The sequence below is a fragment of the Rhinatrema bivittatum genome, chromosome 18, assembly GCF_901001135.1.
Source record: "Rhinatrema bivittatum chromosome 18, aRhiBiv1.1, whole genome shotgun sequence".
NCBI lineage: Eukaryota > Metazoa > Chordata > Amphibia > Gymnophiona > Rhinatrematidae > Rhinatrema > Rhinatrema bivittatum.
This window is the reverse complement of record NC_042632.1, coordinates 49,719,339-49,747,212: the sequence shown is the minus strand read 5'-3', so window position 1 is coordinate 49,747,212 and position 27,874 is coordinate 49,719,339. Positions and strand designations below refer to the sequence as shown.

General features: G+C 41.2%; 1 protein-coding gene across 1 annotated transcript in view; it reads left to right on the top strand.

The window, feature by feature from the left end:
* The window catches only part of ACSL6 (acyl-CoA synthetase long chain family member 6), a 36,472-nt gene extending 8,903 nt beyond the window's left edge, over positions 1-27,569 (top strand). Inside the window, exons 4-21 of the mRNA XM_029583843.1 lie at positions 2,011-2,075; positions 2,205-2,306; positions 2,384-2,483; positions 4,037-4,212; positions 5,087-5,119; positions 5,655-5,706; positions 6,216-6,289; positions 7,786-7,863; positions 8,463-8,597; positions 9,663-9,797; positions 13,790-13,885; positions 15,174-15,246; positions 17,177-17,265; positions 18,028-18,144; positions 21,129-21,272; positions 22,434-22,535; positions 23,280-23,351; positions 26,639-27,569. Of these exons, the coding sequence (XP_029439703.1) occupies positions 2,011-2,075; positions 2,205-2,306; positions 2,384-2,483; positions 4,037-4,212; positions 5,087-5,119; positions 5,655-5,706; positions 6,216-6,289; positions 7,786-7,863; positions 8,463-8,597; positions 9,663-9,797; positions 13,790-13,885; positions 15,174-15,246; positions 17,177-17,265; positions 18,028-18,144; positions 21,129-21,272; positions 22,434-22,535; positions 23,280-23,351; positions 26,639-26,779 (1,784 nt within the window). The 3' untranslated portion in view covers positions 26,780-27,569. The remainder of the gene's footprint in view (positions 1-2,010; positions 2,076-2,204; positions 2,307-2,383; positions 2,484-4,036; positions 4,213-5,086; positions 5,120-5,654; positions 5,707-6,215; positions 6,290-7,785; positions 7,864-8,462; positions 8,598-9,662; positions 9,798-13,789; positions 13,886-15,173; positions 15,247-17,176; positions 17,266-18,027; positions 18,145-21,128; positions 21,273-22,433; positions 22,536-23,279; positions 23,352-26,638) is intronic.
* The last annotated feature ends 305 nt before the right edge of the window (positions 27,570-27,874 follow it).

Sequence of the window (27,874 nt, the reverse complement as noted above, 5' to 3'; positions counted from 1 at the left end):
CTTGTGCTCTGGTTACATTATGGTTGCTTTTTCTTTAGTTTATCTTTCATACATGTGTGCAACTGAACATACAATGTAGAAACCTGAAACAAAACTAAATGTTTGGGGGGGGGAAGTCAGTTTACACAAATACCTATAAATACAATAGCCTGCTGATCAGTGGGTGCAGTCTTGCACAAGCCAAAGATCATTGTTCTGTATCTGAAAGAAACAGGTTTTGGCAAAGGCCAAATTTGTCTTCACTAACAAATCACTTCCCATTCATAAAGATACAGACTACATCATTAGATGTAAAACTAACAAACATGCCAGGAATTTCAAGTCCAGCTCACAAACGAGCCAGGCCCTGGGCTTTCTACCACAACTCTCCATTGACCGACACAAGCTCTAGCAGAATAACTTTAATCCTGCTCATTTCTGTTGAGACAGACATTTTTAGCCAATAAGGCTGTCTCTAAATCAGAGCCATAAAGGACAAACTAGGCAGAACACCATGTTTATACTCTATACTTTTAATATAACTTTCCAAAAAGCGGGAAAGCAAATACATAGGACATGCAAATAGCATTCAACATCTCTTGATGTGTCGTGTTTGGGTTTTTTTTCTGGGTGGGGGTCCAAAGCCTTCAAGGAAGTCACTGTATCAAATGACATTCATGGTTAACTTCTGCATATAAGCTACTAATTAAGGGAATCAGACTTGTGCATGCTCGACCCTTCAACACAGTTGACCAGATGCAATAGTAATGGACTTTGCTGCTAATGTTTTGTAAATGTGAAACCCTTGTATTAGGAATACATTTCACTCTTCATTACCAGTCTCTCATGGTTCCAACTCCTCTAGCCCCACTTGTGGTTTTGCTCCATTGGTGGAGTATGAAATTGCCATGTTCTGGTTGGCAAGCTAGATACAGTAAACCTGAAGTCATCGGTTGGTTACAACAAACAGTATCTTAGACTGACATTCCAACCTAAAGTATTAATTTGAGGTCTTGCAGTGACTTAAGTTTTAGCACATTTTGCTCAATTGAACTTCGGAGAGTAACAAACTGTGCTCATCTTGGGCAAAGTCAAGGCAGCTGCTGGACAAAATAGAACCCTGGGCAAGGATTGCTTTTGTGCACTTTGATTCGAAAGGGTAGCACAGCAGCACCCATGATGGTTACACTTCCTGACCACCCCTTTATATTGCTGTGGGTGAAAGTAACTGCCTTGAGAGGCTTCTAGAGCTTTCAGTTCAAACCTGTTCAGGTTTGACTTGCATCTTATTACAGACGTTGTTAACATCTAGTTGCTGAAAAGTAAATGGACAATGGAATGATTCTAAGTCTACCTAAACTTCACGTGGCTAATGGTTTAGAGCAGCATTTCCCTAAGCCTCTCCTGGACGCACAACTAGCCAGTCATAATAATGAATATGCATGAGATTTCCATACACTGGAGAACAGGATATGCATATTGTGGCAATCCTGAAAGCACGATTGGCTAGATGTACCTCCAGGAGAGTGGGGAAACCCTAGTCTAGATGCACTCTGTCCTGGGGCAGGGAGGAATGATGCAGACCTCTTTAAATACCTTTGTGCTTTAATAGTTTTTACCAAACGAGCTGGTCATATGACTCTCCAGGGGGTAGATTAAAGAACTCACCTTTCTCCCCCCTATTGAAGGTGAAGACATTCCATGATGGAATTCAAAAGGGGGTAGAAAACAGTGGATACCTAGTGGTAAGATGGGGCAATAGCACTGAGGTACTTGTAACTTTATGCTGTTTACCCCCATCAAGGGAGGGAAAATAAAGTAGCGGCTTACACTGAACACCTTGCTGGGCAGACTGGATGGACCACTTTGGCCTCTATCTGCTGTTCATCTTGCTATGAAACTAGTAGCAAAAATCCAGTATCACTACTGGGGTATTAGGATATGCTAATGTTAAGGAATAAAACTGCAAAATCAGCCTCTAGAGCCAGTCCCATTATTTCTGGCTTGTAATTCCTATCTCACTTCCTACAGAGAATGAGCCATGTCTGGGCACCAGAAAACCCAAGCAGCCTTACCAGTGGCTGTCATACAAAGAGGTGAGCACTTTCATGTCCTTGATTTTCTGCTAGCCACTTACATTAGGAAACTTTTTTTGTTTTTGGGGGGGGGAATTAGTGCTCTAGCCAAAATGGCTGCCACTTTCTCCCTTGTTTTACCCCTCACAGGTCTCAGACCGAGCAGAGTGGTTGGGGTCAGGACTATTGCAGCAGGGGTGCAAGGCATCACCCGAACAGTTTATTGGCGTTTTTGCACAAAACCGTCCTGAGGTAAGATCTGCAGTCCAATAGTCTACGTCATGATGTGCTGCTTGTACCTATATAAATATTTTGGTTTCTCTTTCCAGTGGATTATCTCTGAGCTGGCTTGCTATACCTATTCCATGGTGGTGGTTCCCCTTTATGATACACTGGGCCAGGGGGCTATTCGTTACATTATTAACACAGGTAAGACATTGAGACTTAATTCCTAAAGCCTTAAACTCACGTCTGGTAAAGTGAAGAAGAAAAAAACAAAGGCCACTAGTACAGAAAAGCCATCAAACTGCAGTCTTTGGAGGAATACATAGGCAAACAAATCTGTAGATATGCTGAATCTGTACTGTGCCTGCTGGAGCCACTCCTGGGACAGTTCTGCTAACAAGCATGAAAAGCCTAACTGTTCATATACAGCTTCCTTTTTTTGCTACTTTTTGACTGATTTTTAGATGTCATATTTGGAAGTGGTCCTTCAGTTTCATCTGCCTGGACTAGCCTGATATCCTGCCCCTTTCCTGCTAATATCCTAATTTTGAAAGGACTCCTGCAGCAGAAGGGGATTGGGATTTGGGAGTGACTAGTTAGGGTAGGTGGCATTAAGGTCAAGATTGCATGTTTAGCCTTCCTCTTGAATGAACCTGTGCTATCTAGATCATCCTGTTGACTACATTCTTTAGGTCCAGATGAAGGCACAGTCTTTAAAAATACAAGAACTTCTAATGCATCATGATCAAATTATAGCTTTATGTAAAGACCACTCTGAGTAATATCAAATAGAGATGAGAACCGGAATCTGTTTGGATTCCGGTTCAGATTCACATGTGGGTTTTTTATCAGGCCCAATCATGGTTTTGTTTATCGGCTGTGCCCGAGCCTGACCCTTTAAAACTAATCCCTTTGCTTCCCCCACCCCCAAAAAAACATTTTACAGGTACCTGGTGGTCCAGTGGGGGTCCTGGGAGATTGCTCCCGGGACCTCCACTGGACTGCCAGGTACCTGTAAAATGTTTTTTTGGGGGTGGGGGAAGCAAAGGGATTAGTTAAAGGGTTGGGGTGGGTTTAGGGGTTATTTTTGTGCCATTTTTCCAACCCTCCCTCCAAATCGATAAGAGAACCCCACAATAAATATCGTAGGGTTTTCCTATCGTTTTGGGGAGCCCCTGATTTCTGATTTTGAAAATATCAACTAGATTTTCAATCGTCCAAAGCCAGATTCACATCCCTAATATCAAATTACATTTTACATATCACTGTAAATGTACAAATTATGGCTTAGTTCTTGCTTGGCATGTATGCATCCTGGCTTGAAAAACACAACTCCACAGGGCTTGATCAATGGCAAATAGTTTCTTGTAGTAGAGAATAAACAGGAAATCTGCACCACAGGACAAATGCCTGGCTGAGCAGAGGAGAAAAACACAGCCTTTTATCCTCTAAGCCAAAGAAATAGCATTGCTGTTGGTCTGCAAACCTATTTCACTGTGGCTTTTGCAGGAATAAATTGAAATATATTCTCATGAGTAGCTTCTGAAGATCTGCATACAAAAAGGAGTTTCTTTATTTTCATACCCTAAATTTAGCTGCGGAATCGGGTTGACTGAAATTCCTCAGCTGTGAACCTAACTGTGTGCTGAGGAGAGAACCTGAAGGCCTCAGTTCAGAAACTGTTAGCAACACAGCAATTCTGTCTCTTGCAAACAAATCTGCTTTTTCCTAAAGTAACTTTTTTTTTTTGTCCCTAGCTGACATTTCCACAGTAATCTGTGATAAGGTGGAAAAGGCTGTGCTTCTCCTAGAGAATGTGGAGAAGGGGGAAACTCCAGGGCTGAACCGCATAATCCTTATGGATCCATTGGAGGATCTCCAGGACCGGGGCAGAAAGTGTGGTGTACAGGTCCAGTCCCTGCAGGAAGTAGAGGTGAGGAATCTGCACCAGGAGCCAGTGGTTTCACTTAAGTGCTTTTTTTTTTTAAACTATATTGGCAGTGTTTCAGTAGTGTTTCCAGAAGCTGTATTTATAATATCAAACAATGTAAATAGTTCCTCACTGCATGCTGCCCACAAAAATTAGAGGGAACCCTGGATACCAGCTCTATAGGGGCTAGAGTAGATTCCTTGAGTTCAGGGTTGGCAACTTAACTTGGCTCCTATGTTGGCAACATCTGCTGGAGCAGATCAATGCTCATTCTGAACTTCAACATTTTGAAGCTTTTTTGGTTGCAGCTTGCAAATTAAGTACCAAATCTCAAATACTCTTGGGGGTTGGTGGGTTTAGTAGCTTCATGAAACCTTGCTATGGTGCAATTGAGCCAAAACAATGCAAGAACCTTCTCTCTCTCCCCCAAACATGTGGTATTGTGTACATGTCGGCTTAAGACCTCTGGCATGGAAGAGCCACCTCTGTAGGAGTAGGGAATCTTGCACTTGGCAAATCCTCTGGTTTTGTCAGCAGCAGTGCAGATGTATGGGGAAAGTAACCTGTGGCATACACTACACTAATCCAAGATTGCCCAATAGCTTTCAAATTGTGGACCCTACTGTGTGTTGTCCTCTTTGACTTTAGACTTACCTCCCAAACAAGGGCTTTATAATAGCATTCAGATCTTCAGCACTAAATCCTTCATGGTCACTAAATTTAACTATTTTTTAGAACAAAAGCATTTGGGCCCTATTTACTTAATAGTCCACCTTGAGCAATTTCATAAGATGGCAGACTAAGCATTGGTGGGGGGAGACATCTCAGCAGTTACTCTTGGCTTTGAGTGAATAACTTTTGGTGTCTTAATTTCTAGGAGTGTGGACAAGCACATAGACAAGAACCTGTGGTGAGTTGGATGGGGAGAGGGAAGAGGAGTTTTTTTTTTGGTTTTTTTTTTACTATTGCTAGCAAGTGTCTGACATGGGGGGTGGGAAGCAGGTGCTGTACACAGCTTACCATAGCCACAAAGGGATGCCTCAAGACAGCCAGGAGCTCTGAACTTCAATCAGAGGAAGAAGAGGTTCCTAGTGTCCTAAGTTTGTAATGTCCCATCACTCGAGCTTCTCACTGAAAGCAAATACTCAACCATAGATTATGGCTTTGGGCTACTTTTAAACTTGGTTCTCTAATTGTTAAATTCTGACTAGGAATCTGTGTACACAACCATTTCAGGCCCATAGATATTCCTGAACAATGAAGGGTGCATTGCAGGGTTAAAATGCTCAACTTAGGCGAGGAGGAAGAAAAAACAGATGGCAGGGAAATCCTGGTGTCTTAACTGGATGAAAGAGCCCTGGCAAGTGTTTGATGTAAATCGATGTGATATGACTTGTCATGAATGTTGGTATAAAAAAACCAAAACATTTATCCTGTCTTTCTAGCCTCCAAGACCAGAAGATCTATCAATAGTGTGCTTCACAAGTGGCACTACAGGTAAGAATAGCTGAGCACTTACAGATTACAAAGTCATCAGCTCTCTAAACTCGAAGCAGAGGTATATACTCCAACACAAAATCCAGTTCTTTAGCGAATAGAGCTGGTAGAGAAGGGAGAAAATAGCATTCAAGTGTTTACTATTGGGTGTAACTTTGTAGTAAAACTTGAGGGCTACTATGACTGCTTCAATATTCTCCATTGGAGATTTAATCTAGTTGGAACAAGTTTGCCAACTTAGTATTAGATGCCAGAACTAGCTACATCTGCACTTGTACTACAAACCTGCTTATTTAGATCAGAATTAATTATATTGTCAGGCTGTGGCTCTAGATATACATTCCCATTTTCAGTAACTCATTGAAGTATTATGGAGAGGGTTTGTGCTAGCAGGATCTATTCCTGTAATGTACAGTCTGTAGACCTTGCTGTGCCTAGCTCTTGTAAGTCGCTGCACGCTGAATCTGGGTGAATGTTAAAACTGCAATTCTGGCTTTTTTTGTTTGCAGGGAATCCAAAAGGTGCTATGCTGACCCATGGCAATGTAGTGGCTGACTTCTCTGGCTTTTTGAAAGTGACAGAGGTGAATATAGAGGTCTTGGTCCTAGCGTTTTGGGTGCTGTCAGCATCCTTACTGGCAGAAACATCCAACATGAGTGCTCTCCATTATAAGCCTTCATGGTGCTGGTTAACTCTTCACTGTCTGGAGTCCTAATGCCTGACAAATCAGAACTCATGGTGGTAACTGGATCACCAAAACAAAGGAGCAGAGAATTGCACTCCAAATATTAAATCGTCAACATGCAAGGAGAGAAGCAAGCAAAGTAAGTCCCAAACTTTAAAGTAATTCGTGGTGAAAATTTTAATTTCACATTCAAAACAGCATCTTCATGAATTACTTTAAAGTTTGGGACTTAATTACTTTGCTTGGATCACCCCATCCCCCTATGTGCAGCACTTCAGTCTGAATGATTTTATCTTAGCTAAGATGTGTATACCCACTGCCATCTTTCATTTGAGTGCAAAACATTTTATTAAAAACTGAAATTAATGCTCTTCAAATGATCTGAATGCTCATGTGTCCATCTTTGAGATGGAAAGGCCATACCAGTGCCTCTATGGAAGACAAGCAGCAATTCAAGATAATTATCTCTTCAAAGTACTAAAGCTGCTCCTACTTATCTAGAAACCCTGATAAAAAATGTAGTGCCTGGCTCTCCTGTAGGCCAGTCCTGCCAGAGCATGAAGTTTAATGAGGGGATGCTAGCAAAGATGGCAGAACAGTCTCCTTGGTGCAAACAGGCACGAGAGTCTTAGAAGAAAAGGACAAATTGGTCAACCTTGTGCTCATGAGTGCACTCCCTTTTTTTTTTTTTTTTTGGGGGGGGGGGGGTGAGAAGGAGGGAAAAGGGCAAAGTGAGTTGCTACTTTTGTTTGTTCATGGCTTTTTCTTTACCTCTGAGGTAGAGGGGTAAACTTGATCAAATGTTAAACATGTAAAGCAACACTCTTGATGAATCCTCAAGCCTTGTTCAAGTCTCCTCCATCCCCTTCCCATGATGCATAAGAGGCAGATAAGGTCTTTTTGTTTCTACCTAAGGATTACATTTCAGGTAGCATCGAAAACTCCCTCTCCATATCTGGTAATAGGCAGCAGAAAAGCTATTCCCATCTGAGTTGATGGCCAGTGCCTGCAATATGGGCTGCAAACAGCGCTGTAGAGAGCTTTGCACCAGATCCCACTCTGTTCTTAATCCCTTTTTTTACTACTCCTGTTTAACATTTAACCCACTAACATTGTGATCTAATACTTTGCCTTGTACACTGCTCTAGTCTCCCCTCAACTTTACCTTCCCCCTTCTATTTCTCTCCTTTTTTGACTTTCCTTGTCTTCCTGTCGGTGTTTTTCTCCCCTTTCTGTCTCCCCATGCCATTCGCCTGCAGAAAGTGATCTTTCCGAGACAGGATGATGTGCTCGTCTCCTTCCTGCCCCTGGCTCACATGTTTGAGAGACTCATACAGGTAAGAAGCCTCTCTGATCTGACCAGGCCTTGCTGGGCTGCTTTTTTTTTTTTCCAGAGTCTGTGGTCTCCCACTTGTGAGGATGTGCACATTTGCTATTTGCCTTTAGCACACATGTTTGAGAGGATGGTGCAGGTAAGGTCCTTGGCAGTCACTTTGTATACTATAGACTCTTGTCACATGACTCTAAGAGCTGTAAAGGGCCCCTTAGTTTTGGTAAGTTGAAGCTCTTCAGACCCTATATCTAATCGCACTGCATTTAAGTCATGCAGAGTTACTGAATGTTAATCTTCAGAAAGTTGTGGTTTTCCTAAGATGGAGGCTCGAAATGGGCCAACTTCTGGAAATCATATTCCCTTCATCTTTTTTGGGGTCTCAAGAGGTCCCTCTCAACTCCAAATCATAATACTTAAATTGTATAAAACTAACTCTAAACTATTTGTAACTGCCTATGTGAAACAAGTGTAGGTCAATGAAGGTCTGTGTTGCTGGCATGGGGGTGTGGAATAGAAGTTATGCAACATCCTTCATTCTATATGGAATGAAAACAATTGCTTCTAACACTCCTTTATACAAGGAAGCATATCCTATAGATGTGTCACTCCTGCACTGAAAAGTGCATTTATTGGACTCTTCCCACAAAGCTAAAATCCCTCTAGTAAAAGTCCATAAATTATCTTGTATGCAAAGATCCATATGCAGAAATGACTTCTCTTTTTTTTTTTTTTTTACAGTCAGTAGTATATTGTCATGGGGGACGTATTGGCTTCTTTCAAGGAGATATTCGCCTCTTATCAGATGACATGAAAATTCTACGTCCAACTATCTTCCCTGTTGTGCCAAGGCTTCTCAACAGAATGTATGACAAGGTGAGCCTGACTCTTGTTCTTTATAGTATTCAGGATGTCAGTTCAGTTCTCAATTTAAGCTGGATAGCTTGGCAGCCATTCTGAGATGTTTCCAATATGGGATCTCTTTATCCACCCACCACAAACTGTATAGTAGAAGTTGGGATGCTTTTTTGCTGACCTGGACTGATATTGGAGCTCTACTTCTAACACCAGGAAAAATCAGGCTTAACTTGAGATCGCTGCTATCTTTTCAGGCAAGAAAAGGTATGTGGGGTATGGGGACTTCATGCCAACTTTAGTGTAAATCAGTATAAGGGGGTCCATTCAGAAGTACAATTGGTCCTAGAACAATGGACAATAAAACTGGAAGCCAACAGTAAGTGTCATGTACTTGCCCCAACACTCAGGTGCACAGACCCAAGGAAGTCTGCTTCATTGTGAAGCATGAGTTTGAGATTCAGTTTTAGGTGTACTAACAGTTCTTACTGGGGCTCATTCACAAATTCATATCTCCTGGATGGACTTCAACAAGGGTTGGCTAAATCTTATGGCTGCAATTTTAGTAGCACCAAGCTTTTGGGACACTAACAATCATTGGGAGCCATCAAAGCATGTGTCTAATTGAAGACCTTGCACTATTACACTAGGCATAGTTGGACACATAGGTAGGAAATGGTTATATAGAAGTGCTATGTTATGACTTCACATGGGGAAAGGTTAGAAATAAATGCATATTAGTGTGATTTGACCATTGCACTAGTTGCAAAGTGAATGGCTTCCAATTAGTGACTAAAATCCAACAAATCCCAGGGCCTGACTCTTCATGTGTTCTCCCATTTGCCTATGAGAATAGTTCTGGCTGAAGTCATTAAATGCAGTTTGATCCATTCACAACTCTGGGTATTTTTTTTTTTTTTTTTTTTTCCCCTTCTTAGCCTGTAGCTAGGCAAAAGGAAGGGTATAACTTTTTATTTTATTTTTTTTACTAAACTTACTGATCTGGCTAGTCCTTGCTTTAGCAGTTCACCAGTACCAGCAGGCTGCTTCCATGCTCTGCAGACTTTCTCCTATTCTGCTTTTCAGGTCTTCAGCCAGGCAGATACACCAGTAAAACGCTGGCTCCTGGAATTTGCAGCCAAACGCAAAGAAGCTGAAGTTCAAAGTGGAATCATTAGAAATGACAGCTTGTGGGATAAACTGTTCTTCAAAAAAATACAGGTAGGAGCTTAAAGACCACTGCTGTAAAAAGGGGGTTTGAACCTTTGGGCCATGGCATGTTCACAGCAATAAACCAGGTAAGCTTCTGAACAAATGCTCTTGATTGGGCCTCACACTGGCCTGTCTCAGATGCAGGGTTTCCAGAACAATCTTGGGGGTAGTTGATGCCCTACAGCTAATGTTGTTGTTTTTTTTTTTCTGCAATTCATACTGACACTCTCTAACTGTGGGAGCTTCTGGTACCTTAGGCTTGAGTAAACATCTCTGCTCAATCTCCCATGTGCAAATTGTCCAGCTATGGAGAGGACAGAGTTCCAAAATGGGACAAAACACTCCCTGCAATCCTGAGCATGTGACACTTCAGGTCATAGCATCATGCAAAGGTGGTGCAGTCTTAACTGGTAGCTGGAGCATGAACTCTGCAGTGTTTCCTTGGAAACCAAAGTATGCTAAAGGTCTCAATTGCATTTTCCTACCCACCCCTTCCCTCCTTGGCTAAGTAGCCAGAAAACTTAGCTTCTTGTAGAAAATGAATTTGATAACCTACCACAGGAGCATCCAAAGAATCTTAACTGGAGTACCACTAGGTAATTTTTTTTTCCCCTTTTTTCTAATAGGCTGGATTTTTAAAGTAAATGGTAATGTGCACCCTCTTTATTCCTGATACTAAACAAGCCTGTGATGTCCTCTCAAATGAGGACTGAGGTGGGGCAAACACTATCTGGAATAGGCACATAGCCAGTGATTCTTGAAAGGAAAACTCAGGGCCAGCAGCAGCCTTCACATTCAACTGGCTGCAATGGGGAGGGAAAAGGAAGCTATTTGCCACAGCTCTAAAAGGCTTCGGGTCTGACCTGACGGGGGGGGGGGGGGGGGGATCGGCACTAAATAGTCTTGCAGTGGCATAGCATGCAATGCATTTTTATCAGGTTAAAATATCTGGCAGATAGTAAAGGCAACATTGGAAACTTCAGACTTCCTTAAACCATTGCTTAGTTTTAGTTGAACCTCATGCAAGGAAATAAGGTGCCCTTGGGTCTGACCCAGCACATTTTATCCCAGCATCCTGTCTGCCCATAGGCAATTGGATTAACAAGTACTAGCAGGGATAAAACAGCTTTTCCAAATCTCTGCATAACTTAGACTCTTCCTCCAGGAACGTGGGGAAACCCCTCTAATCTTGAACCTATTATGCCAGTTGCCTTCACTGCATCCTCCCTTGGCAACAAATTCCACTGCTTAACTGTGTGCATGGACTTAAATCCTGCGGTCTTTTCTCTGCTGCAGCTGGTAGCACTGTTCCAAGTCTAGAGAAACGTCACAGGACACCAGTTGGGGAGACGCTGCTTCTCAGTCTCAATTTGCCCTTTTTTTTGCTTGCTTCAGTCCCTCTGAATCAAAGCCTTTCCATGGTTCTCTTCCCACCCTCCCCCACATCCTCCTTAGCAAACACTGAAGCAAAGAACTAGTGTTCTGCTATGGCAGTGCTCCCTGAGCGTCCTTGGTCATCTGGCAGCTCAGTTAACTCCCTCAGGCTGCTGCTGCAAGCCTTCTTTAACTCTCGTTTCCCTCTGTCAAGACTTTCCAGTTCTTGGCCTGCCTTAAAAGTTAGCTGGAACACTAATTTTTTTTTTCATGCCCTTTTAACTACCTCTTTACCTCACTATTTCATCCATGCTGGATTGGTGGCTGGCCAGTCTTCCTTCAACCTTGTTAGTGCCTGCAATACATTGTGGTCTTCCAATACAATAAACACGTGCCCATACCTCAATCAAACTTAAACTAAAAGAGGAGCATTAAAAAAACCAAAACAAAAAACTTCCTTTGGTAAACTGCAGGAGCATTTAGCTTTATCCTTCAGTGATCAAACTAAGCTAAGCAGGCCCACCAGATTAGCCTTTATACTGAATATGAGATCTAAAATAACTCATTAATTCCAGGACTAGTTATTTCATGAAGTCATCTTGACATTGAGAAGCTCAACTCCCAGCATGTCCTGATAAGACAATTTACCCAGTTAATATTAGGGTAACAGGCAAATAGCACAATGGAACTGTCAAACTGGCATTTCACTGTGGCCAGGCAGGTGGTAGCATAAACACTGTACTATAGTCATGTTGCACATGGAATTTCTATCTAAAGATTCCACAATGTAATTTCCTGTAGTCTTTATCCTGTTTGACTTGCCATCCTTGATATGTCATGCTATCATCCACTATTAGTTAATGCCAATATAAAGTGTACACTCGTCTCTATCCTTGCACCAGGTCTGAGATGCCTGTTAGGCTTAATCTTTTAGGAAGTAGAGCTCATTGACCCTGATAGCTTTTTCTGGATCTGGCTTTAGATGGAGTTATAACCTACCATACTTAACAAACCCCTCAGTACTGAAAAATATGAACTGTCAAGTGTTTGTGTTGGATGTCACTTAAACTCAAAACTCTTAAAACATGTGTCCAAGACATCCATTTTCAAATGAAGCTAAATTCTGTGGCAATAAGGCAAAGAATTGCAGGGAGGAGGAGTTAAAACTGTTCATAGAATATAGACCAGGTTAGCTGAAGCCTTCTCTTGAACTCATAACACTTGATGGCCTGTGTGGAATAAAGGCCATAGTAGCAGTAACCAGACAATCATTTTGCCTAGCTCTTAGATTAGAACAAAATCAGATGGATTTTTTTTGGGGGTGATCACATGTTACTTTGTCAGGGGCAACCACCTTAATATATCTCGTTTGATTTCAAACTAGAGATTTGTAGTATGAGAAATATGATCTATGTTAAAATTCACAACAAAGTGTGGCATGATGTATGAACACAACCCAACAGGTGTGTTGCAAAATCTATTGCAAAGGTAATGTGAAATTAACAGGAAGAGTAATTCCAAAATGCTAAATCTTTATTGAAATGTCTGTCCCCAACATGGACAGTGTTTAGGAAAGGCTGCATCAGGAGGGACAAATTACATTCGTAAAAAAGCTTCATTACATTAAGAAATGTGTCCCATTAGATACATAAAGGGGAATTTCTAGAGAATTTGGGGGGTTGAACAAATTACAATTGGAAGAGCACCATTCTAATGTGTGAGGAAGGATGTTAAATTGTAGAAAGCCATGGCAGCAAGAAGCAGGTTGATCATATCCATGAGATGCAGTGATTTAAAGTGCCTTTCAAATGTGCACATTAAGCCACTTAGTCTGACATTCCATGATTCAGAAACAGTCTCTCAATATAAGGAGAACTTGTATTTAAAGGATCAAGATGGAGCGGAAGCTGGTACAAAGTTGAGCAAGAACTGGCCAGGCTTAGCACTACGCACTTCATTCACATCCATGCTATGCTAAAACCAGACTATCACGATATGAGTGGTGCAGCAGCAAAGACCTATAGGTAAAAAGGACAACTTTAAAGCTGTTTAGTAGGACAAATTTAGCAGCCAGATAAGGTGACACAACTCTTCCAGAATGCATAGTCCAATTTTATAAGGGAACATTTTTCTCCCCAGAAGAATATACAGACTTATTTTCAAAACTGCAGAGTTCTGCAGAAAGCAGGCTCTCATGTACTGGGCACTCTAGGTGGGCATAATTTTTTTTTTTTTTTAGTGCAGTAGTGAGCACAAAGCTGGTTATTGGTCTTAACACAGCATGATGCACATCAAATGCAAGGGCTGAAGTGCAAAAACATCTTGCAGTCTCCCGAAGTCTTGTAATGGCTATTTCACTGACTTGAGTCAGGCTTTTCTAGTGTTAAACTCTTGTAGCACACAGTTTAAGTTCATTAGTCACTCAGCTTCTAAGTAAAGCCAAAGTCACAGCTAACCTGAGGAGGTGCCTTGTCTAATATTTAGAATCAGAGAAACAGGTGTTTAGCAAGAAGTCTGAATTTAAGATTGAGAACTCTTGGTCTAGTTGATAGCTGACGATTGTCTAAATCTGGCACAATGTAGCTTTATATTCTATGCAGACTGGCTTTTTTTCTGTCATTTCACAGGCAAGTCTTGGTGGGCGTGTTAGAATGATTGTGACAGGAGCAGCACCAGCTTCTCCAACTGTGCTGGCATTCCTTCGTGCAGCCCTTGGATGTCAGGTAAAGCAAGGCTAGATGACCACCAAGACTAAACACTACTGTCTGCCACCTTGTGTTAGGAAGGCAGCTGGAGTCAATCTTACATTTTGAATTTTCTTGACACAAATCAATCTTCTGTTCATGCAGAAAGTATTGCTGGCTTTTGTAGGATGAATATTTGAAATGGAGTTATGACACCTAAACTGAAATCCAGAACTCCCTCTTCGGAGCTTGAATTATTATTAATGACTTGACAAGGATAGTCATTAGAGCTGAAAGCCAGAAAGATGATTCTAACACTTTCAATTGTTCCTGTTTAGTCTGCAAAACTATCCATAGGAATGTTGACCTAGCAAAGGACCTAAAACAGGGTGGAGGGGCTTGTCTAAATACCCTGGTTAAAACTTAATAGCTGGCAACTGAATCTTTGCAGAACAGGCTAGTAAGTCCTGATAAAGGTATTTTATTTTTCAGAGGGGTAACTGGGGTCTAACTTATGCATAGTAAAACTTGTTAAGCTGGTGGTACCCTACAGGCTGTTTGCTCGGGTTGTATCTTTTTTTCCTATATTTAGGCAAGACATGGCTATCTAGAAGAAAAACTAAAAGGCTGGGCAGACACAATCTAACTTTCTGCAATTCTTACATTAAACTATAGATGACAAATGTAGTAACCATCCTGGAAGAGGAAAGTACCAGAAATCAGTTTATCTGCAGGTCTCCTGCTCTGAATTAGAAATTATCCACTGCCCAGCAGCTTGTGTTTAAATCTAGCACACATGACAGAAAACCATGTACTGCTGGGAGGGGAAGATGAGCCCGGACACATGGGTGGCATCTAGAGTAGATTCCCGGGGGGGGGGGGGGGGGGGGAGCAAAGTTAAAGCAGGTTCAAACTAGTGCATAATTGTTCTAGAAGGGTCAGAGGGCCTAAAGGGATATAATCAGAACATGTGGTGGTACTGTCTTCTATCTGAAGATCTCAGTAGTTCAAATGTAAAATATGGCTATCACTCTTTTATATTAACTGCTAAATGGAAGATGCAAGGCTTTTCTCTTGCAGGGGGAGAGACTGAGGCCCTCAAGTCATTAACTTTCATTGCATATTTTTTAGAGAAACTTTAGTTTGACTCTGTTCTAGAATAGCACTCTGGTGTAAGGGGAAACAATCTAGGCAACAAGTTGCCTGGAGTCTCAAGGCTTCTAAAGTCATCAAATGCTGTGAACCTGAGTATTTTATCTAATCCAAACTTTTATATAACAGAACATAATGGATATCAGCCTGAAAAGTTTGGTTTTTTTTTCCTTAGGTGTATGAGGGGTATGGTCAAACAGAATGTACTGCAGGCTGTACTTTCACGACACCTGGTGACTGGACATCAGGTGAGATTCCATTTATTTCTAAATGTATCTAAAACCAGGGCTTCTTAAAACTTTGTGCACTCAAGCAGTTCTAGTTCTCAAAATAACCACAATGAATATTCATGAGATCTAAACTTGCATGCATGTGACTCAAGCCAAGCGAATTCTCATCTAGTTATCCCCAAAACCAGACCTGGTCATGGTCCCAAGACTGGATTTTAGAAAGTCCAGATTATAGACCTGTAGAGAATTGTCTAAATCTGAACCTAATTGGCCTTAAAGGGCAATTAAAGGACTTGAATCAAACTGGAAGGCACAGCAGACAGGCCATGGAGATGTGCATTGTGAGGTAAGAAGCCATGGGTCAGGTCCTTGAGGTCCCCAATGGTGGCATTCTCATTCTGTCTAAAATTAGGCTGCAACAGGATAGTTGACCACAAATGTACAAGAATGGAGTAGCCTCACAAACCTTCCTTTGCACCATGGAATATTTATGCAAAATGCAGAGGTCAATGCTGGTGTCTTAACATCTCAAGCCTTCTAATGTGCAGCCCTTGTAAGGAAACTACATGTAAATGGAGCAGAACAAATGGGCTTTTGCTTTATTAATAAAAAGTTAGGTTCTATCTTAGGAGCTACCACTCAGGAAAGATCTAGGTGTCCATAATAGATTAATACATTGAAATCATCAGCTCAGTGTACTGCAGCAGTCAAAAATAAAATCCCAGAACTATTAGGAAGGGAATGACTGAATGAATTATGCCTCTATTGCTCTATTGCACCTGGAGTACTAGGTACAGTTCTAGTCACCACATCTCAAGAGTTGCAATGGAGAAGGGCAACCAAATGATAGGGGAGCTGTTCAATCTCCTTTTGAGGAAAGGCTAAAGAGGTTAGGGCTGTTCAACTTGAAGAGGGGGATATGAGAGGTCTAGAATGGGTAAAACGTGAATCAATTTACTGTTTTGTATATTAGGACTAGGGGGCACTCCATGAAGTTAGCAAGTAGCACACTTAAAACAAGTTGGGAGTTTTTTCACTCACAATTAAGCTCTGGAACTTATTGCCAAAGGATGTGGTTAGTGTAGCTGGGTTTAAAAAGGTTGGTTTGACTTCTTGAAGTCCATTAACCTCTATTTAATCAAGTTGACTTGGAGAATAGCCACTGCTATTACTGGCATCAGTAGCATGGGATCTGCTTAGTTTTCTGGTACTTGTGGCCTGAATTGGCCACTGTTGAAAACAGGATGCTGGCTTTATGGACCCTCGGTCTGACACAATATAGCAGGTATGTTATGTGCACTAGAATTTTATTTTGGAACTCCATGTTTGTAACAGTGTACTTTGCATTATCTGAGTACAGGGGGAAACCCTCCCTTTAAAAGGTAGGGTGTCAGAATGAGAAGCATCAGTTACAGTAACCACAGAATTATGATAAGCTTAGGGGCCCTGGATAGAACTTCACTTCAGCACCATGGACAGTATTCATAGCTGGCTGTGTACTGTGGTCCAAACTGTTCAGGACCAATAGTGCTTTACACATGGGATGTTACTACCTCTTTAAGCTGTTTTGTACAGCAGCATAAGCATAGATTTTTTTTTTTCTACAGAGAAAATGTTGAATATTCTATATAGTATCTTTTTGGCAGTAACCCTTCAAAATAGTTGATTTAAATTGAAATTAACTGATCTATTTTAAACACTTTTCCAAAAAAAGTAAAAAGCTGAAGGGGCATGTGTGCCATGCTTGTAATGGCTTTGTCACTTGCTACAGTCTTCATTTATGGGAAACCAATAAAATTACTTCAAAAGCAAGAAACTTGACTCTTTTTTTTAAATCTAAACTGCTTTCCAATCTGAGCTGAAATCTTGCTGTGATCTAACACTGGAGGTAATGGGTTTTCCACATGTCGGGAATACTCATTAATGGTTCTTGATGTTTGCTTTGCAGGCCATGTTGGGGCTCCACTACCCTGTAATTACATCAAACTGGTAGACACCCAAGAAATGAATTATTTCGCCTCTAAAGGAGAGGGGGAGGTAAATAGCACATTACTCTAGCCTGTTCAGACAATCCAATGCCCTATCAAAGAATCCCTGGTGCCTCTTTAAAAGGTAACTACTTGAAAAGGCTCACATGTGTTGCAGATCATAATCACGAGATCCCCATATTTGAGGGATCTCTCAACCTTATTGAGCAATATGCTATGTATGGCTTTCTAGCTGGTTTCTTATGGGTGACTTTTTTTCTCCTCTTTTGGTTTAGTGTTGGGAGGGGATGGAAGAGATTTAGCTTTAAATTTTAACCCTGTTAAGGTCACCCCACTAAGTGTCCTCAATCTGATTTCAGATCAGTTGCAAATCTTCACACTACAATCTCTACATTTATCAGCTAAAGAACTTTTTAACATTCACTCCCCCCACCCAAAGTAAACATTTTAGGGGTTTTTGTGGTGTGCAAATTCTGAAACCTTAAATTAGCAGCTTCATGCCTAGTCTGGCAGCTGTGTATAAACATAGATCAGAGGGAGCAGAAACCCTGTTCTATAGGATTAGTGTGCTCTTTCCTTCTAAATTGCCAAATTAATAGGTCATGAGTTGGATACTCTAAAAGACTAGGTCTGTTGTCCTTGCTATCACTATATAGCAAGTCACCTATGCTTGCCCTCAGTCAAAATGGGAGCTGCCCATGCCAAACTCTGTCTGCAGATCATTCACATCTAGGGAATAGAAAATGTGCATGAACTTGCCACCCAAAACCTTGATCTGATACTGTAAGCTAACACATGTCCCTCTTTTCAGATCTGTGTAAAAGGACCAAATGTCTTCAAAGGTTATCTGAAAGATCCAGAGAGAACTGCAGAGGCACTAGATGAAGAAGGCTGGCTTTATACTGGAGACATTGGGAAGTGGTTACCTGTATGTACCATACACACAGACTTGTTTTTTAATGATTATTGGCTGTGGCATCTTCCCAGAATTTATGCCACTGTCAGAGGGCAAAGTATTCTAGCTGAAGCAGAGCCTCAAACTACTGCTTGTGACCTTCCCATAGCAAGGGTTAAGTGTTCTGCAGCACCAAAGACACTTGCATAAGATGCTTCAATTTATATATTCCAGTATCTTTAAACAAAGCTTCCTCCTACCTGAGCAACAGTGAGGATTCTTCCTGTTTTTGTATTCCCCCCCCTTCCTGACAGAGCAAGGATGGGGTGGCCTAAAAAAAATTAAATACTTCGATTCAATTACTATGGCAACAGTCCTTAACTGGGGGGGCCATGAACCAGGACCCTTTTAGACTGAAATCCTGGATTTGGAAGCTGTTGTGCAATGGACTTTTCTTCCCTCCCCCGGGGCTGTAAACACCACTGCCAGAACAGTCCCTGCTGATCTATAGAGCAGAATAACCTGTTGGCAATGGGAATGGGTCCTTCTGCACAGCCCCTAGGCTGGCCCTCTGTTCAAAGCATGGGCACAGGACACGAACGTCTGCGGCCTGGTGCTCATGTCCTTGGCCCTGAGCTTAGTAAGTAAGGAGACAGTCTGAATGCAAGTCCTTTCACTTTAAGGATAGTGAAGGGACAGTGTGAGCCTGTTTGACTCATGAAGTAGTTGTATGCACTTTCAGAGTTCTGACATGTTTAGACATACAGGGATTGCCTAAAGTGGGAACAATAGTGGTTCTACAATCTTAGGCATGAGCTACAGTGCCATCTGGTGGCTGGAACATAAGCTTGCTCCACATGCAGTAAGAACTTTTACAATTAAAAATACTTTATAGTACCAAACTGTTCCTAGAGTTTTCCCTGTAAGCTATCTTATTTTTTTGGCATTTGTCCTTAACTTGCATTATGAAGTGCAAACGGGTTCCTAGCTCTGTTTTGGGTCAAAGCTTGTATTGCCAGCCATACAATTAGGAAGCTAAATTTCATTGCAAGCCATTCACAGCTCTGTTTTTGTACAAGACTTTCTGCCCTCCCATGGGTTGGACAGACAGCAGGACACTGCTTTCTGGTAAAGCATACCATTGTATTGGTCAGTGGCAGCCAGCCACTTTGTTGGTGGCCTGCCCAAGACCACTTCTCAAATCTTGGCAGTACAGGGCTGCTATGACTTCCATAAATTGTTTTTTGCATCAGAACCAATACTCACTGTACTAACGTAACACTATATATATATATATATATATATATATATATATATATATATATATATATATATATATATCCTTCAAAGAGCAGTCTAGTTACAACAGAAGTCTAACACTTTCCTATCATCCCACACTTGGCCCATATAATCACAGTATTGCTGCCCCAATAAACTTTCCCCTTCCAACTGTAAGGCATGATGGGAGGTCAGGACTCTGGAGACTGAGTGGCTGTTACAGAACCATAGCCAGGCCACGTGAAACTGCCACACACCCGTTTTATAACCCATGGCATCACAAGACTCTGTTCAATGTTTGATTAGCAATGGCCACTGCAAGGGTATTAGGTGCCCTAGGAAAACTCTCTAGCCTTGTACCCCATCACCTCCTCATACTGCATTCTTAGACTTTACATGAAGATATTCAAAGCAGTCTTGTGATAATACATATTTACACACTGCTAAGTGACTTATGTGGTGCCAACCAGAAAACCCTGGAACCTATATGGAATTAGGCCTACTGTAATGTGTCTTGGGCATGAGCTCCAGAGCCATGAGAACTTCTACATCAAAAACACTAACTGGCAGCACTCAAACAGCAACAACCTATGAAAGCAATACTACAAATATTAATCAGGCCTAAACAGAAAAATACCCCCTATTAGAGAAGCCAAACTGCACTGATAGCTACACACTAATAGAATAAATCCCTTCAATTGCAAATGTAAAACAGACTATACAGTATAAACTAAACTCATAACTTTCCCAACAATTAAAGAATCCTCTGCTATCTATACCTTGGAACTCTTGCTTTCTAGATGCCCTGAGATTGTCATGGATTAGCAGGCAGAGTAACTGTGGTAGCTATGAACATTCTCTCTCTTCTCCCTCAAGGCAGCAGCTGTCTCCTTGGCCACAGAGCTGACCCAGCTCTAACACTGGACAGCTTCTTCTGGCAGGGTTGGATGTGCTCCTCCAAAGCAGTACAGCCTTGCTGAAACTGGTATAAATGCTGCCTTAAGTGGAAAAGCAGCCCAGGCCCAGCAGAATCAGCAGCAGGGCTGCACTGCCCTCATTGGCACATGGCAGAGCTGATGGCTGTAGCCATATTAACCATAGGCATGGTACAGCTCTGGCAGTCACTATAACTGCTTTTAAAATGTACTCATGCTTCATTTTACATAAACATATCAAATACCAGCGACACAAAATAGGCTTATGTTCTGCAGCTAAAGGCATGGCTCTCCCTAAAAACTAACTTTTTATATCAACTTTAAGAAGTTAAACTATAACCTGCCTATATGGCCCAGGTCCTACCCACTCTTCACTACTCTAACCAAAGGGCAATCTCAGTCTCTCCCATATGAGCTCAATTAGCTGCCCAGTCAGAGGCACATAACCTATAAAGTAGCAATGATGGCTTGTAGCCCCAACTGTTTAACTCCATGCTATGTAATCTTAAGGCATGCAGGACATACCCATTGACCAGCATGTCTTGCTGGAACTTAACTTGCATTCAGTGGCAGGAATATGGAACTTGTCCAAAAATTGTGCTTAATGCTAAGTACTAGAACTTGACTGCTTAAACTTAATTTTGCAGAAATGCTTGTCCATTTTGGCTAACTGATGGATTCAGCTAGTATATAGGTTTGGTTTTGTTAACTCTTGACTATGTATGCTCTTGTTTACAATCTAGGGCTGTTACATAGGCAGTATACAAATAGAACCTAGTTTGTGTTTTTTCTCCCTACTACTAGAACGGCACACTTCAAATCATAGACCGGAAGAAGCACATATTTAAACTTGCACAAGGAGAATATATTGCCCCAGAAAAGATTGAGAATATCTACATTCGGAGTGAACCTGTAGCTCAGATATATGTTCATGGTGACAGCTTACAGGTAAGATCTACCACTTTTTGTAGAGTTTAAATTTTGGCTAGGTTCACAATAGATTGTGCACTTAAAATTAAGTGCCCTGGTTCAATTGAATAAGAAGCCTAGGATGTTATGTACAGTATACCTCTGCAGATGACAGGATTTTCATTCTCCCATGAGATCAGATCACTGTCAAATGCAGCCTGTTCTCTGGCCTCTTCACTAAGCAGCATGTTGAGTGTACTTGGCTATTTAAAAATGTTATGATGGGGCTATGCTGCTTTCTAGCTGCATAAAACCCTCGAACAAACATTGCACAGTTTAAGTTAATTGTGGCAATGGAGCAATTGGCCTGTAAGACTAAAACAGCCAGGAATGAGTTACCAAGCATAACTAGAATGATTAAATGCTTAATGTAAGAAGTGGACAGTGATTGTAGTGGGTACTTATGGGATATTTTAAGCAACAAAATATTTAGCATCCATTTGAGTTGAGGCTCAGAGTACTTACGGTAAATCTCCTGCCTAGTAAGACTGTGGATATACCACTAGAAACTAAATCCATTTTCATGAGCATATGCTAGGGTGGCCAACTGTCTTCAGGAGCCACCATATCGACCTGTTTTCAAGATCTCATACATATTGACATCTTAAACAAGGCCCCCTTTTGTGGCTCCTGAGGATCAGTTGGCCATCCCTGGCATAGAACACTGAATATGGTGCACCATGCACAAGACTGGTTGACTTGCAGCCATTTTGAACCTGACTTTTTTTTCCCTGTCTTCAAGTCAACTAGAAAGAATAAAGTGAAGTATATGGCCTCAATATTGCACAATAATGGCCAGAAGGATGCTTTATATTTAAAGTCTGTTAATATAGTTTGTACACAAATATGGCATACAACAAACCTCTCCACTTGGACTGTTTTTTGCAAGATCCTTTTAAGACAGCATTCATCAATCTATCACTCAACTCACTACAGATTTTGTAATATAGTGTCTGAAACAGACTGAAGATTGCAAAGCAATTCTTTCCTCCTTTCCGCCTCCCCCCTGTTTTGAGTGAAACCCAAAACTGAATGTGTAAATACTTAAGGGCAGTACCTCACATGCCTTGTTCTGACACATGGAGGTATCTTAAGAGTACTAACACATCTGATCTGTTTAGTGTGGCTTTTTTTATCTAGGCCTTCTTGGTTGGTATCGTTGTCCCAGATGCAGAGGTCATGCCAGCTTGGGCAAAGAGGAAAGGATTTGATGGTTCATATATACAGCTTTGTACAAATACGGTGTGTAGTCAAGTTCAATGTTCTTCAAATCCAAAGTCCACGGAGATGTTTTATGAACTCTATTGTTAAAAAAAAAAAAAAAAAAAAAAAAAAAAAATGTACATATGTATATAATCCACGTATTATCTCCACCACCCCTGTTTACCGACTCCTTGTTAAAAATTTATATTATTGTAAAGCTTGTTGCTAGGTTATGTTACATTGTGAACCGAGGTGATGTTTTGCAAACTTGCCTCGGTATATAAAAAACCCTTAAATAAATAAATGAAACAGTGAATGCACAAACTGTCTTCAAAGCTGCCATGATATAGTCTATGCTAGATAACTTTCCCATAATTCTTAGGTATTTACCAGTCCTATACCATCCTAGGCCTGTTTAATGAAGGCCTCTTATGGTCTCCATATGGGGAGGGGAGCTTAGTGAATCGCACCTGAAGAGTACTACACTTATAGCTATCGACTGCATTTGCTTTCACTAACATCCATTGTATACATCTCTATTCTGTCCCTTGTGTTAAATCAAAGATGGTCTGATCTTATATGTAGTGCAAACCCATAACCAGGGGGCAGAGCTAAAGGGTTTCTCATACTTCTACCCATGCCCCCTCACTTCAGCATGAAAGGTGTGGCTTATTGCTTTGTCCCACACAGACTTCCTTTCCTTTTGAGTAAAGCTTTGTTACCTCTTGCAAAAGGTATTTTGACTTGGATACATACAGGTCTAACATCTGTGTTCCGATCTAGGACCTCAAGCAAGCAATAATGGAGGATATGGTCAGATTAGGGAAAGAAGGTGGACTCCACTCCTTTGAACAGGTAAGATGAGTAAATCTCTCCTTCCCTCTCCCCAGGTGTTAATATTTGTAACTGAATGTGAAAAGTGGACATGGGTCTGGACACTTCTGGCACATTTCTACGTAACAAGTCTTTTTAAGATCACATCAGGAATTTGACATCCCCTAATACTAGGAAAGGAATCCTTAATATGAGCTTTTGACAATATCTGAAATCACAGGTCAACTAGGAATGAAGCTTAGCATTGACTAAAGCAGGCTTAAAAGGTCTCTTGCAAATTAAGCCCAACTCCCTTTGGAAGGGGGAATAGCTCTGCAGTAAATGGCAAAGTCCAGCATGACCTTTATTGCTGCACATCTCCTGTATGCTCTGGCAGAATCAGCAAAGCTTCCTGTATACTCATTAAGGTTTAATAAAACAAGGCTCCCAGAGTGCAGCATATTTTTGCCAGCTCACCATATCTGAGTAGCCCAGAAGGGAGTATCAACCCTCCCCAACAAGATCCACAGGCCAAATGCAAATTGAGGACTTGTACTGGAACAGTACCCAGTAGAGAAAGCTGGAGGGCCCCAAGATGCAGGAAGCTCTGGCTGCAGGTTGAATAGCCATGGCCTATTTTTATTTTAGAATTTCATAACTGCAGTCCAGTGTGCCAAACAATAGTGAAGCAAGTAAACTGCAAACCTGTCATCTAATCAAAGTTAAACTTAAATCAATTTCACTCTAATTGCAGAAGCACTAGACTAGCTTACAAACTGTGTACCTGCTTCAAAAGGGAGTGGGGTGGTGGCTTCAGACCCACCACCCAAACTTGCCCTTGATCCTTTTTGGTAAAGCAAGCCTTCAGCAGGTTTAAGAAGCACACCTTTTCAGAGACTCTGTCCTCTGAAAAATTAGGTGGCCCAATCAGATTCATTTTTTTTCCCCTCGAGTAGTGTAGAATTACTCATGGGAGTGCATTAACTTGCAGATGGCATGGCTGATGCTGAAACCTTCAGCAATTCCAGGGATCCAGGCTTACCATGGCAAAGGGAGCATAACTAAGACAAAGCCACAGTTCATACTGTAATGGAGTAGGGCAGTTGGTGTCTTTTGCTCACTTCACTACAGGAACGTGGCCATAAAGTTGCTGCTTTGACAAGTAAAGGGGCTAAAATTAGCATGAAATCCTTCCAATGTGCTAAACTCTCAAAGCTCCCATCCACTAGCTGGAGGCAGAACCCTGGCTGAGTTGGTTCTAATCTGTGCTTCTGTTCTACTGATGTCATTAAACAAAAACAAACCTCTTGCCTCCATCTGGCTGGATAGGAGGATAAACCCATAGGTAACGGATTAGAGCTACACTCCTGGGATCTGCTAGGTTCTTGTGACCCAGCCTTGGTGGACCTCTCTGACCCAGGATAGCACTGCTTATGCTGCCTGGTTTTTAAGAATAGATTCTAGCCTTCCTGTCTCCAAGATATGTACAACAAATCTGCATGCACTACCTCAATTGTATGCAAGTCTCACACATTCATTGCAATATCTTCAAAACTAGGCTGTGGGTGGATGCAGGAGGGTTACATTCCCATTTCTACAGGGATGGAGTAGGGTGAAAAAGCTATAATTTTGGGTCCAGTGTATTTTGCACTTCCTTTACATATGCAAAACAGTATATCATTGGGTTAATGCAGAACCCTTCTAGGTTTATAGTAACTGTTTTAAAAATCCCCTCCCCCCAGCAGTGCTAAAATTCTTTATATACTATGCTACAGTGACATGACATAGTTGGTACCGTGATAGACTGAGGCATGAGCTTTTGAGGACGATGCATCTCAGTTAGGGGCATATGATCTGTGGACTAAAATAATGTTTAAATAGCTGAAACAAACTAGACAGAAGAAATTAGGGTCTCATCCCAGATAGGGGAATAGCAAAACAGTTTCTCCTGTCTGCCTCTCCACAAAAGTGGAACACTTACTGTGTTCAACCCTTCAGGTCAGGCTCAATCTTTAAACAATACCCTGAGTATGAATAACTCAATCCAGAAGACAATGTGGCTCCAAAGTCTAAAAAAACCCCCACTTGGACATGATCTAGGGAATCACCAATACTGTGTCTTCTGCAATAGAGAACGGCAAAAAAGTATTACCACCTTAAGACGAGATGGTTGGCTGCTAAGGCATTCAAATGGTACTAGGCAGTGACGGTCCAAGGTGAGGATAGCCAGAGAAGGCTGGTTCTTGTCCAGCCATGCTCCTGAGAAACTAGGTATTATCACAAGGAATTGTATTGCCATTATTAGAAGTCCCAAATATGGACTGGGGAAACCTGGTAGAACCTATAAAGGTCCTGTTCCTTGGAATTGAAATACAAACATTTTAAGGAACTTCCTTAAACATGACATGCCCCTCTAGAAGCATGTTAAATATCATGCAAAGGCAGTGACTTAATTATAGCTTAGTGCAGAACACCTACTCCAAGAAAGGAAGAGGCTGAATACATGTTACAGGAAAAAGTTCTGGGTCTCAGAGCAGGTGTGGCCAAAACAGGCCAGGCTTTCAGGATATTCATGTAGGTATTCTGAAAACCTGTCACTTGTGGCTCTTGGACAAGAGTGGGCCATCTCTGCACTAAATTATCACGGATGGTATAAATGTCTGTGGTAGTCTGCTAGACCAGGGCTCCTCAAGCCTGTCCTGGGGACTCCACAGTCAAGTTTTCAGGATATGCATGAGAAACTTGTATATAATATGCACAAGATAAGTGTCTATTCACTGTAGAGACCCTGAAAACCTGACTCTGGTCCCCGGGACAGGCTTGGGAAGCCCTAGTCTAGACTGTCATAAGGAGAGAAGAATAAAACATCAATGGAGTAGATAAGTAGATATGCTAAAACAAAGTAGCCTATAGAAGTAATTGCATTTAACAAAACTCCAGAAAGTATTTGAAATCGTATTAGTGTAATTTGAAATAACACAATCTGTATCTTGTATACATATGGCCATAACCTCAACTGGTTCTCAGCTGAAGTGTTAACAGCTTAGGTTAAGCTCCTGAAAACCACCTGCCTTGTCACTCTTATTCAGTTAATAGCTGCTTTTATTCTGGGGCCTAACTCTACACTTCCACCTTCTATTAATCCTGTTTCCTGAAGGTACTGAGGACAGTAATGGGACAAACCATGAATGGTGCCCTTAAAAGCAGATCTGTTATCCATATCTACACTTGGCTATAGGATTTGTTTTGGTGTTACAGTGCATGTTATCACTTGATCTGCAAGCTGTCTGCTATAGCACATTTTGTTTAAATCTTTCTTTCTATTGTAGGTGAAGGCTGTTTATATCCATTCAGACATGTTTTCCATACAAAATGGATTATTGACACCAACACTAAAGGCCAAGAGATGGGAAATGAAAGAATACTTCAGAAATCAAATAGAAGAACTTTATGCTAGCGTGTCACTCTGAAGTTGCATGAATCTCTCAGGGGACCTGTCAGAGCTAGAAGATAATGCAATAGCGCAGTGATGTGGCTGAAATCCCCAAGTTTCAACCTTTTTTCATCTGAGCCTTTGTCCCAAAAAGCCTTTAATGCTGATTAACTGAAATGTTCACTAAGTCTTTTTCTGACATAAATTACAATATAGAATAAACAGTGGCTCAGCATGTAGCTGAGGTCATCAAATTCAACACAGCTTTGGCAAAACTTAAGTCGAGTCCTTTTGACTAAACCTAAAGAAAACAGACCCAGTATGTTGTACATAATAGTGCATAGTGTCTAGATAGTCTCAGATATTTAATTATATGGTCTACCTCAAATAATAAAGGCATTTTTAAAATGCTGAAATCACTAGGAATTTCCTGTGGCAGGAGAAAAAAATGTACTTAGGGTGTATTAAACTTTTTATACTCTGCATTAACTCTGTAATGACTGGCATACACAGCCCAAAGGTTAACTTAACTGCTGTGATGTCATTCTATGATTCATTCATTTTTTGAAGCATCCCAGCTTCTGAAAGATGTTGCTTTGTGGATGCTTAGAATGATGCATGGAGTTTCTGCCCAGACAGTTATGAATATGTGGTGCAGTTTTGAAGAAGCATTGGAAAAACTAAAAAAAAAAAATTAACCTGGAAAGTATTTTGCTCTGGGTATTAAGGCTGTTGCCATCCTAAATGGCAGTTTTGTATAAAGTCTTGTTCTTGCTGATTCTTGTAGCCAGAGCTTTAATAAACTGAATGAGAAACTAATGCACAGATATGTGCAGACTGGCTTTATTTCCACCTTCTAGTGAAGCAGTATGGATACACAGGTATGAAGGATGTCTTGGAGCATGTACAAAGGTTTTTAACTGAATATCTGTTTTCTTCTTTAATGGAGTTTGAACTTAAGAGATGTAGTTAACAAATGAGTTTTATAGCCAACCTAAATCAGCCTATGAATTTAAGAACACTACTACAGAAGCAAATTTGGGTACTGTTGGGGCATAAAATCCCATGTAGGGCAGACTTCAATTGGGTCCATGTTAGCACTCATCTATACATGGAATATTGCTGTAGCTGT